Source organism: Coregonus lavaretus (genome assembly GCF_964263955.1).
Source record: "Coregonus lavaretus genome assembly, chromosome: 22".
NCBI lineage: Eukaryota > Metazoa > Chordata > Actinopteri > Salmoniformes > Salmonidae > Coregonus > Coregonus lavaretus.
This window is the reverse complement of record NC_140009.1, coordinates 21,822,571-21,834,980: the sequence shown is the minus strand read 5'-3', so window position 1 is coordinate 21,834,980 and position 12,410 is coordinate 21,822,571. Positions and strand designations below refer to the sequence as shown.

The window sequence follows — 12,410 nt, the reverse complement described above, 5'->3', positions numbered from 1 at the left end:
CAGCAAACTTAACATGTGTAAATATTTGTATGAACATAACAAGATTCAACAACTGAGACATAAACTGAACAAGTTCCACAGACATGTGACTAACAGAAATTGAATAATGTGTCCCTGAACAAAGGGGGGGTCAAAATCAAAAGTAACAGTCAGTATCTGGTGTGGCCACCAGCTGCATTAAGTACTGCACCAGATTTGCCAGTTCTTGCTGTGAGATGTTACCCCACCATCTTCCACCAAGGCACCTGCAAGTTCCCGGACATTTCTGGGGGGAATGGCCCTAGCCCTCACCCTCCGATCCAACAGGTCCCAGACGTGCTCAATGGGATTGAGATCCGGGCTCTGCCCTGGCCATGGCAGAACACTGACATTCCTGTCTTGCAGGAAATCACGCACAGAACGAGCAGTATGGCTGGTGGCATTGTCATGCTGGAGGGTCATGTCAGGATGAGCCTGCAGGAAGGGTACCACATGAGGCAGGAGGTTGTCTTCCCTGTAACGCACAGCGTTGAGATTGCCTGCAATGACAACAAGCGATGATGCTGTGACACACCGCCCCAGACTATGACGCACCCTCTACCTCCAAATCGATCCCACTCCAGAGTACAGGCATCGGTGTAACGCTCATTCAATCGACGATAAACGCGAATCCGACCATCACCCCTGGTGAGACAAAACCGCGACGCGTCAGTGAAGAGCACTTTTTGCCAGTCCTGTCTGGCCCAGCAACGGTAGGTTTGTGCCCATAGGTGATGTTGTTGCCGGTGATGTCTGGTGAGGACCTGCCTTACAACAGGCCTACAAGCCCTCAGTCCAGCCTCTCTCAGCCTATTGCGGACAGTCTGAGCACTGATGGAGGGATTGTGCGTTCCTGGTGTAACTCGGGCAGTTGTTGTTGCCATCGTGTACCTGTCCCGCAGGTGTGATGTTCGGATGTACCGATCCTGTGCAGGTTTCCCACGCGGGGCCAGTATGAAAAAATGTATGCACTCACTAACTGTAAGTCGCTCTGGATAAGAGCGTCTGCTAAATGACTAAAATGTAAATGTGTTGCTACACGTGGTCTGCCACTGCGAGGACGATCAGCTGTCCGTCCTGTCTCCCTGTAGCGCTGTCTTAGGCGTCTCACAGTACGGACATTGCAATTTATTGTCCTTGCCACATCTGCAGTCCTCATGCCTCCTTGCAGCATGCCTAAGGCACGTTCACACAGATGAGCAGGGACCCTGGGTATCTTTCTTTTGGTGTTTTTCAGTCAGTAGAAAGGCCTCTTCCATAACTGTGACCTTAATTGTCTACCGTCTGTAAGCTGTTAGCGTCTTAACGACCGTTCCACAGGTGCATGTTAATTAATTGTTTATGGTTCATTGAACAATCTTTACAATAACGATCTGTGAAGTTATTTGGATTTTTACAAATTATCTTTGAAAGACAGGGTCCTGAAAAGGGGACGTTTCTTTTTTTGCTGAGTTTATATATACACTACCGTTCAAAAGTTTGGGGTCACTTAAGAATTTCCTTGTTTTCCAATGAAAACATACATGAAATGAGTTTGAATAGGAAATATAGCAAAATGCATAGGACATGTAGTCATTGACAAGGTTAGAAATAATGATTTTTAATAGAAATAATAATTGTGTCCTTCAAACTTTGCTTTCATCAAAGAATCCTCCATTTGCAGCAATTACAGCCTTGCACACCTTTTTTTATTTTATTTCACCAGGTAAGCCAGTTGAGAACAAGTTCTCATTTACAACTGCGACCTGGCCAAGATAAAGCAAAGCAGTGCGATAAAAACAACAACACAGAGTTACATATGGGGTAAACATAAAGTCAAAAATACAACAGAAAATGTATATACAGTGTGTGCGAATGTAGTAAATTATAGAGGTAAGGCAATAAATAGGCAATAGTGCAAAATAGTTACAATTTCGTATTAACACTGGAATGATAGATGTGCAAAAGATTATGTGCAAATAGAGATACTGGGGTGCAAATTAGACAAATAAATAACAATATGGGGATGAGGTAGTTGGATGGGCTAATTACAGATGGGCTGTGTACAGGTGCAGTGATCGGTAAGCTGCTCTGACAACTGACGCCTAAAGTTCAGAGTTTTTTGCGGTTCGTTCCAGTCATTGGCAGCAGAGAACTGGAAGGAATGGCGGCCAAAGGAGGTGTTGGCTTTGGGGAAGACCAGTGAGGTATACCTGCTGGAGCGCAGACTACGGGTGGGTGTTGCAATGGTGACCAGTGAGCTAAGATAAGACGGGGATTTGCCTAGCAGTGATTTATAGATGACCTGGAGCCAGTGGGTTTGCCGACGAATATGTAGTGAGGGCCAGCCAACAAGAGCGTACAGGTCACAATGGTGGGTAGCGGCATGGGCAAGTTGCAGCGGAGGGTGCAGAGCTGGTGGCCGGGGTAGTGGTAGCCAGGTGGAAAGCATGGCCAGCCGTAGCAAAATGCTTATTGAAATTCTCAATTATTGTAGATTTATCGGTGGTGACAGTGTTTGGGGGCTACAGGGCCTGGGTTAACCTCTACATCACCAGAGGAACAGAGGAGGAGTAGAATAAGGATACGGCTAAATGCTTTAAGAACTGGTCTGCTAGTGCGTTGGGTACAGAGAAAAAAAGGGGCAGATTTCCAGGCGTTGTAAAATAGATTCAGGGCATTATGTACAGACAAGGATATGGAAGGATATGAGTACAGTGGAGGTAAACCTAAGTGTTGGGTAACGATGAAAGAGATAGCATCACTGGAGGCACCGATTGAGTCGGTCTCCGCGTGTATGGGGGGTGGGACAAAGGAGCTGTCTAAGGCAGGTTGAGCTGGGCTGGGGACTCTACAGTGAAATAGTATAATAAGAAATAACCGAAACAGCAATAAGCAAGGCATATTGACATGGGAGAGAGGCATAAAGCAATCGGCTTGCGTGTGCTAGCGGGCCGGGGCTAGCAGATGGATCTTCGTGGTCGACGTCGTAACGGGAAGCCTGTTGAAACCACATCAGACGATTTCGTCGGAAAACCAGTCGTGTTGGATCGGCGGGGCTCCGTGTCAACACTAGGAGGTCCCGTCCAGTTGACAGAGGTAGATAGCCGGGAGATGGGCCTGGCTCGAGGCTAGCTCAAGGCCAACTGTTGCTTGCTAAGGGGCAATGGTAATTAGCCAACGCCAACAGCCATTTGGTTGCAGCTAGCTGGTTGCGATGATCCGGCGCTAGGGTCCAGTGATTCCGGCAGAAAATCCAATATGCTCTGGGTCGATAGTGTCTTGGCATTCTAGTTGTCAATTTGTTGAGGTAATCTGAAGATATTTCACCCCATGCTTCCTGAAGCACCTCCCACAAGTTGGATTGGCTTGATGGTCACTTCTTACATACCATACGGTCAAGCTGCTCCCACAACAGCTCAATAGGGTTGAGATCCGGTGACTGTGCTGGCCACCCCATTAGAATACCAGCTGACTGCTTCTTCGCTAAATAGTTATTGCATAGTTTGGAGCTGTGCTTTGGGTCATTGTCCTGTTGTAGGATGAAATTGGCTCCAATCAAGTGCCGTTCACAGGGTATGGCATGGCGTTGCAAAATGGAGTGATAGCCTTCCTTCTTCAAGATCCCTTTTACCCTGTACAACTTTCTCACTTTACCACCACCAAAGCACCCCCAGACCATCACATTGCCTCCACCATGCTTGACAGATGGCATCAAGAACTCCTCCAGCATCTTTTCATTTGGTCTGCGTCTCACAAATGTTCTTCTTTGTGATCCGAACACCTCAAACTTCGATATGTCTGTCCATAACACTTTTTTCCCAATCTTCCTCTGTCCAGTGTCTGTGTTCTTTTGCCCATCTTAATCTTTTCTTTTTATTGGCCAGTCTGAGCTATGGCTTTTTCTTTGCAACTCTGCCTAGAAGGTCAGCATCCCGGAGTCGCCTCTTCACTGTTGATGTTGAGACTGGTGTTTTGCGGGTACTGTTTAATGAAGTTGCCAGTTGAGGACATGTGAGGCGTCTGTTTCTCAAACTAGAGACACTAATGTATTTGTCCTCTTGCTCAGTTGTGCACCGGGGCCTCCCACTCCTCTTTCTATTCTGGTTAGAGACAGTTTGCGCTGTTCTGTGAAGGGAGTAGTACACAGCGTTGTACGAGATCTTCAGTTTCTTGGCAATTTCTCGCATGGAGAATAGCCTTCATTTCTCAGAACAAGAATAGATTCATGAGTTTCAGAATATAATTATTTGTTTCTGGCCATTTTGAGCCTGTAATCGAACCCACAATTGCTGATGCTCCAGACACTCAACTAGTCTCAAGAAGGCCAGTTTTATTGATTCTTTAATCAGCACAACAGTTTTCAGCTGTGCTAATATAATTGCAAAAGGGTTTTATAATTATCAATTAGCCTTTTAAAATGATAAACTTGGATTAGTAAACAAAACGTGCCATTGGAACACAGGACTGATGGTTTCTGATTATGGGCCTCTGTACGCCTATGTAGATATTCCATAAAAAAATCAGCCGTTTCCAGATACAATAGCCATTTACAACATTAACAATGTCTACACTGTATTTCTGATCAATTTGATGTTATTTTAATGGACAAATAAATTGCTTTTCTTTCAAAAACAAGGACATTTCTAAGTGACCCCAAACTTTTGAACGGTAGTGTATATTTATTTATGCACGTGAAATGTCCACCATAAATGTTTTAAATAAATGTACTCATAAATGTTTTAAATAAATGTACTCATAGGCCTCCCGAGTGGCACAGTGGTCTAAGGCACTGCATCGCAGTGCTAGCTGTGCCACTAGAGATCCTGGTTCGTATCCAGGCTCTGTTGTTGCCGGCCGCGACCGGGAGACCCATGGGGCGGCGCACAATTGGCCCAGCGTCGTCCAGGGTAGGGGAGGGAATGGCCGGCAGGGATGTAGCTCAGTTGGTAGAGCATGGCGTTTGCAATGCCAGGGTTGTGGGTTCGATTCCCACGGGGGGCCAGTATGAAAAATAAAATAAAAATGTATGCACTCACTAACTGTAAGTCGCTCTGGATAAGAGCGTCTGCTAAATGACTGAATGATGAAAAATGTAAATGTTATTGATGTCACTTGTTAACCTCTATGGGATGGGTGTCCCGTATACCGGACGGTTGAGCTAATGTGCGCTAATGTGATTAGCATGACTGTTGTAAGTAACAGCAAACTTTCCAGGACATAGACATGTCTTATATGGGCAGTGAGCATACATTCTTGTTAATCTAACTGCACTGTCCAATTTACAGTAGCTATTACAGTGAAAAAATACCATGTTATTGTTTGAGGAGAGTGCAAAACAACAAACTTATCACGGCAACTGGTTTGATACATTCACCTCTGAAGGTAAATAATGTACTTACATTCAATAAGCTTGCTCTGATTTGTCATCCTAAGGCTCCCAGAGATCAAATATAGCATAGTTTTGTTTGATCAAATCAATTTTTATATTCAAATGTAGGAACTGGGTTCTACAGTTTGAACCCCTGCTGTCTCTGGCTCCACACCCACCCCGCCCGGCCATCTAGATGTGTGAAAGTTAGTGTATAAGCTAATGATCCATCATGTATGACATTCCTGGGAGTGTGTAAACTTACATTTGTATTACCATATCATTTTTGTATGTTCTCTATAGTTATGTACTTGAAAATGTATCAATTGACCAATTCAGCACATTTGGGCAGACTTGATACAAAATAGTCCAGTATTGCAATGCTTCACTGGATCAATCTGAAACTTTGCACACACTGCTGCCTGCTAGTGGCCAAAATCTAAATTGCGCCTAAACTGCAATATTATATTGTGGCCCTTCTCTTACATTTCAAAGATGATGGAACAACAAAAAACACATGTTTTTTTGTTTGTATTATCTTTTACCAGATCTAATGTGTTATATTCTCCTACATTAATTTCACATTTCCACAAACTTCAGTGTTTCCTTTCAAATGGTATCAAGATTATGCATATCCTTTCTTCAGGTCCTGAGCTACATTCAGTTAGATTTGGGTATGTCATTTTAGGCGAAAATGGGAAAAAAGGGTTAGATCCTTATGAGGTTAAATCCACTTCAATCAGTGTAGATGAAGGGGAGGAGGCAGGTTAAAGAAGGATTTTTAAGCCTTGAGACAATTGAGACATGGATTGTGTATGTGTGCCATTCAGAGGGTGAATGTGCAAGACAAAATATGTAAATGCCTTTGATCAGGGTATGGTAGTAGGTGCCAGGCGCACCGGTTTTTGTCAAGAACTGCAATGCTGCAGTCATTGTATTAGGCTATTGCAGTGAAGAGTGGATTGCTACCTACTTTTGCTATGAAATCATATGTATCCAGGAGTTCCACCAAGCCGCAAGTTTACATGTGATTGTGATATGTACAGTATGTTCAGCATTGTAATGATAGTGACATGTTGCTCATTAGACAACTAGTTGATGTCTTGATTGATGTACCTTTCCCTCAGAGCGAGTGTGAACAGAAAGGAGAGTCCTACTGGTACTCTGTCACTGCCTCTGTAGTCACCAGGATCGTGGAGAACATCGAGGTAAAATATCACATTCCTTTGGGACATGTCATTGTAATCCACTTGACTTGTGTTTAGAATCAGAACTGACTTTTCCCTTTGGGGTTTCTCTTCAGCTAAAGATACAAGATGTCCACTTGCGATTTGAGGATGACTTGACCAACCCAGGGAAGCCATTTTGCTTTGGTGTCTGCATCAAGAACGTATCTGCACAGAACTCTTCAATAGAACCGGTAACTTACATGTACCAGTCAGACATCGCTTGCCATATCAAGTGGGTATGGCTGCTCGGTCTAACAGTGTGTTCCTCCTTCTTTACAGGCACAAAGGCTCATGCGGCAAAAGCAACTGGAGATTAAAGAATTCAGTGTCTACTGGGACACAGTGTCTAGCATGTTGGGTGATCTCCCCGCCAACGAGATTCAGGAGGCCATGACCAAGTGCATGCAGAGCCGAGAGCACCAGTATATCTTTGAGCCGGTGTGTGCCTCGGTGCTGCTGAGGAGGAATGCCTCCAAGGAGCCTCTGAGGTCTCGCAACGCGCCCCGCATCGAGGGCCAGTTTCAGCTGGAGCCTCTATCTCTACGACTGTCACAGGTGCAGTACCAGCAGATCATGGCCTTCCTCAAAGAGCTGGACCGCAGGGAGAGGGAGATGATGTTCCGCCAGTGGAGACCCAAAGTCCCCATCATTGGAAACTGCCGGCATTGGTGGATGTTTGCCATCCAGGCCAACCTGAGTGAGATTCGAGAGCAGAGGCGGAGGGGGAACTGGGAGTTTGCCCTGTGGAGGGCACGGGACGCCCTGCTTTACACCAACCTCTACTTCCAGAGGCTTAAAGGAGCCCCCCTCAATCCCCTGGAGGAGTGTGAATTGCAGAGAGTGGAGGACGAGCAGAATCTGGAGGAGTTGCAAAGCCTTAGGGGAGTTGTCCACGACTGCTTCCGCAAACAGGAGGAAATCGCAGAGAGTGTGAGAGAACCTATCGCTGAGAGCCCACCACCCTGTTCTCCCACAGGGAGCTCCATCCCCAATAGTGGCAGCTCTGGCATGATCCAGTACCTGCAGTCGTGGTTCCCTGGCTGGGGCGGCTGGTACGGAGCCTACCCTGAGACGGGCCCTGATGAGCTGCTACCAGGCCCTGGCACCTGGGACATCCTGGGTAAGAACTAAGGGGCAAATTCTAACTTTCACTAACAGTCATAAATTGATGTCAATGGGAGACTGAACATTTGAAGTTGAAGTTAGGATTCAACCCTAAGAGCTTTTCTCCTGGATCGTTGAACAAAAAAGTATTGTGTGTATGTTGCCATTGAGTGAGTGTAGTCAAAATAATGGGATAGCCCTTTAATACGAAAGAGAGAGAAAATGCTATGTTGGAGTGTAGTACAGATGCACTCTCAGTGTCTTTCAAGGACCTCACACGCTCTAAATTGAAAATGGTTGCTTTTCCCCCCTCGCCCATTCCCTATAATTTGTGTCCTGCTGTAAGGGACGAAAAGTCACAGTGCCATATGTCTCACAGTCTGTGCCAACCTCATCAACCAGATCGTGTCCCTCTGTCTGTCCCCTGTACAGAGGAGGACCTGTTGGTAGAGCATGGCGTTTGCAACGCCAGGGTTGTGGGTTCGATTCCCACGGGGGGCCAGTATGAAAAAGAATGTATGCACTCACTAACTGTAAGTCGCTCTGGATAAGAGCGTCTGCTAAATGACTAAAATGTAAATGTAAATACCAAATGTGAGTGTGGTGTTCATTCATGACTCCACTACTGTCAACAACAGTCTTGTTCTCCCTGTGTCAGGTCAGGTGAGTTATATAATATATTTTATTTCCTAATGGCATGCTATTTTTGTGGTAATTAGTCTTAAGGACCTGAACCAAGGTTTCCCAAACTCGGTGCACGTTTTGATTTTTGCCCTAGTACTACACAGTTGATTTCAAATAATCATCAAGCTTTGATAATTTGAATCAGCAGTGTAGGGTTAGGGCAAAAACCAAAACGTGCACCCCTTGGGTCCCGAGGACCGAGTTCGGGAAACGCTGACCTAAATAAACTATTACATAATGAACACCAACTTCAGGATGCAAATTAGATAATATAACTATGTTGCATATGAAAAAGTAATTTAGGTAAAGAACCACCCAGGGCGTAGGGGGCGCTATAAAACCAACGGCCACCATAAAACGCCAATTTTCAGCCAGCAAGAGCGAGCGGCCATTGATAGAACAATGAGACAGACCTTTCACCGGATGTATAAATGTGATGCATCCGCTTTGCGTTTCCACTCACTACCAAATATGGTAATGAGAGGAAGCCCACAGGCCGGCAGTGGGAGAAGATGGAACGAGATTGATTTTGGCCGAATTTCTGCACATTTTCTCATCAATGGAACATTTTATCTCAATACAGTTTTCTGTTCCCAAAACTAGAATATGTTATGAACAGAGTGGACTACGTTTAGTAGACTTTACCCTTTGCAAAAAAAAATAATAATCGTGTTGTTTAAAAGGAGTGCAAAGGCGAATTTCGTTATTGCACACGCGCACTTCAGAGGTGGCGTTCCCGAACGGAAATATGCTGATGCTTGATAGAAATAGGATCCCGCTAGCTCGTGTTTGGCTCTGCCCATCTCACTTGTTCTGCCCATTATGACTCATTTGTTCCCATTGAAAACGGCAGGCTTTAGTCTATCTTGGTTTTAGTTATAAAAATCTTTGGAGCGGCCACGTTGTTAGGATTCCACTAGATAGCACAGCCACAAAGTCCAAATGGGCTACATCGTAAAAATTCACGAAAACTAACATTTGCTTTTTGATCATAATTTAAGGTTGGGTTTGATGTTAGCAGAGTGGATATGTTTAAAATCACATAAGATCAATTGTAGAAATAGGCGGAGTTTATGACTTTGTGGCTGTGGTAACTAGTGACGACCGCGTTGTTTTGTTGCTCAGACAACTAGCTAGTTAGCGGTGCTAGCTAGTAAACAAACAACTAAACTGAATATGGCTGGAACTTCATCAGTAGCTGGTGAAGTATTTGTAGATGCCCTACCGTATTTTGACCAGGGTTATGATGCAGCTGGCGTCAGAGAGGCGGTTAGTATCTGCGCCATACCATATAGGCATAGCTATCAGTTGCTAACTAACGTTAGCTAGTCTAGCTACAGTTAGTTAACAGGCAAGTATCTGACATAGTGCAATTCGGGATCCTTGGGACGTCCCTACACTAACCTTAACCATTTTACATTTCAATTTTATTATGAATGTACTGCTGGTGTACCATAACACTGTCGGTGTGATCGAAGCGTAAGAGCGTCTACTAAGTGACTGAAATGTCAACGAAAATGGGGTAACGTCAGTTGGACGTCCCAAGGACCTATCAGACAGTCATGAGCAAGTCATGGAAGCCAAGTAACGTTACCAGGCTACTGTCAATAAAATAGCATTATCTTGCTAATCTGGTCATCGTGGAATCATGCCTCAGGCAACCGCCATCATCGGCTAACATACAGTAACATACAGTAGCTAGCTAGGTCACCCCTCAAAGAGGTACAAATCTAGCTAGTCTAACGTTACTGTAGTACTATGCTGTCTTGTTCATATGTAGACATTTCCATACACAGGCTGCAGCCTTGGTAGAAGAGGAGACTCGCAGATACAGACCCACCAAGAACTATCTCAGTTATATGCCCACACCTGATTTCACTACCTTTGAAGTAAGTATCACTTACACAGTTCCGCATTCTATAAAAGAAAAACGCCATAAATGAAATGTACATAATGTCATGCCATTATATGATTATGGCTTTTGACTGACTCACTGTCAACTGTGTAATCTACAATGACATTATGTGAAGCAAATACTAATGCTTATATCACCCATCAGACTGAAATCATGAGGAACGAGTTTGAGAGGCTAGCAGCCCGGCAGCCTCTGGAACTTCTCAGCATGAAGAGGTAAACCCAGTCCACTCTTTTGCTCATAGCAAATGTTTAAAAAATATTGCTAACATTCAATCACCCATTCAGTTTTAACGTTATGCATTTAAACCCTCGTTGTCCTTAGTGTACAACCATCTGTTTATTTTTCAACTGTGCAGATACGAGCTTCCAGCTCCATCATCAGGGCAGAAGAATGACATCACTGCATGGCAGGACTGTGTGAACAACTCCATGGCTCAGCTGGAGCATCAGGCAGTACGCATTGAGAACCTGGAACTCATGGCACACTATGGCACCAACGCATGGAAGGTCTACAATGAGTGAGTCAGTGGCTGCTGCCTGTGCCCAGTAGAGCTCTTAATTTATCTTAGTGTCCAGGAAAGAGTCATGGAGGACAACTGAACTGATTTGACTTAACAAATGGGGCTCAATTCGTGATTTAATTGGACAGTAAAGAAGATCAGTATTTTTGTTTTACACATGCTTGTCCTGAAGGGTAAAGTATAGGTTCACAGAAACTTTTTGACATTGCCTTAATATTTATCATTATCTCCACTCTACAGTAACTTGGCCTTTATGATTGAATTGGCTCAAAAGGAACTACAGAAATGTAGGTAAGTGAATGGTGTGAAAACACTGCGTTACAATTTACAAGTCATGTATCACATTCCTCATGGTTAGCTTGTTTAGTAGTTGTTTTGGAAAGAATCTGACAAACTATGTCAACAAGCTTCTGCATAATGTCAACAAGCTTCTGCATAAATATATTTTAACAGCCTTTTCTGTTGTGTATGTCATTTATGCAGAAAGCAGATTCAGGACTTGAACTGGCAACGGAAGAATGATCAGCTTGCAGGCGGGGCCAAGCTGAGAGAGCTGGAGTCAAAGTCAGTTCTGTAAATGTTGTATTTTTCATTACTGTTCTCTCTTAAAAATGTGGTATGATTTTTAAATCCTTGCTATCTCTCTTGTAACAGTTGGGTGTCCCTCGTAAGTAAGAACTATGAGATTGAACGTGCCATCGTCCAGTTGGAGAATGAAGTTGGACAGCTCAAACAGCAGCAGGGTGACGAGAACAAGGAAAATATTAGACAGGACTTCTAGTACTCGAGCCTTGTGCAAGACACCTTCTACAAAAGAGGAAATGTTAAGCTTGCAGCTGAGAACCAACATGAAAAGAACAGGACTGTCACTCCAAACTTTCAGAAGAACCTATTTGCCTTGGCTCCACAGTTTCTTTACATTAGTCTCAGACAGTGACCATTGAAAAACCATTGGCCGTGTAAAGAGCATTTTCATTGTATCTCGAGATCACTTCAGAGGTGAACTCTAAACTCTGGTGTATTTTTAAATGCTTGTCAATTTAAGTAGTTCTAAAATGAGGTAGAGTTAAGCATAACTAATGATGCTGTCTACCAAATACAAATTTCTTCCCATATAGACAAGTACCTGTGCACAAAAACATGCTAGCATGTTATGAAGAAATTGTGATACAAAAAGTTTTCGTACATGTAATTGTTTTTTTTACACTTATAATAAAATGACGTGTGGAGACATGCGTGTTTGTTCATGGATTGGTTATGGGCCTACTGCCAACAGTACTACGAACAGATGGGCCCTGGTTCTTGCCTGTAAAAAGCCTGTCAGTGAATATTAAATATTACGTTAAATCAGAAGCGATAGAGCCCCACAGTGGAGGTGTCATGATACCCATAAAACCTAGCGGTCAAACGGAATTGGTTCCAATCGTTTTTCCACCTTTAATAACCATGTAAATCTCTCTCGGACAAGGTGACTTTTATCAATACATTTGGCTCTATTTACACTCAGATTCTAAAATGCTAATTAGCATCAAAGTAGACATGCAAAACTACAAATCCCAGCAAGCTCCTGCTCGTCATCGGTAGCTG

General features: G+C 43.9%; 2 protein-coding genes across 2 annotated transcripts; both read left to right on the top strand.

Annotated features, from left to right (window-relative positions):
- Nucleotides 1-2,740: 2,740 nt before the first annotated feature.
- On the top strand, nt 2,741-7,728 carry LOC311149881 (intermembrane lipid transfer protein VPS13D-like; the record flags this gene model as incomplete). Its single annotated transcript, XM_084187118.1, has 5 exons — nt 2,741-5,382; nt 5,498-5,574; nt 6,496-6,576; nt 6,672-6,788; nt 6,877-7,728. The coding sequence occupies exons 1-5, from the start codon at nt 5,310-5,312 to the stop codon at nt 7,726-7,728; spliced, it is 1,200 nt and encodes a 399-aa protein (XP_084043244.1). The 5' UTR covers nt 2,741-5,309.
- A 1,531-nt stretch (nt 7,729-9,259) lies between these two features.
- Nucleotides 9,260-12,054, top strand: LOC311150371 (pre-mRNA-splicing factor SPF27). Its single transcript, XM_084187808.1, has 7 exons — nt 9,260-9,654; nt 10,182-10,274; nt 10,445-10,515; nt 10,659-10,820; nt 11,064-11,114; nt 11,307-11,387; nt 11,478-12,054. Exons 1-7 carry the CDS (start codon nt 9,562-9,564, stop codon nt 11,602-11,604), a joined length of 678 nt encoding a protein of 225 aa, XP_084043934.1. The 5' UTR covers nt 9,260-9,561; the 3' UTR covers nt 11,605-12,054.
- Nucleotides 12,055-12,410: the final 356 nt, after the last annotated feature.

Coding starts and splice junctions, on each gene's coding strand:
- LOC311150371 (XM_084187808.1), top strand. CDS start 9,562: ATGGCTGGAACTTCATCAGTAGCTGGTGAAGTATTTGTAGATGCCCTA. Junction 9,655..10,181: donor CAGCTGGCGTCAGAGAGGCG/GTTAGTATCTGC, acceptor TTCCATACACAG/GCTGCAGCCTTGGTAGAAGA. Junction 10,275..10,444: donor CTGATTTCACTACCTTTGAA/GTAAGTATCACT, acceptor ATCACCCATCAG/ACTGAAATCATGAGGAACGA.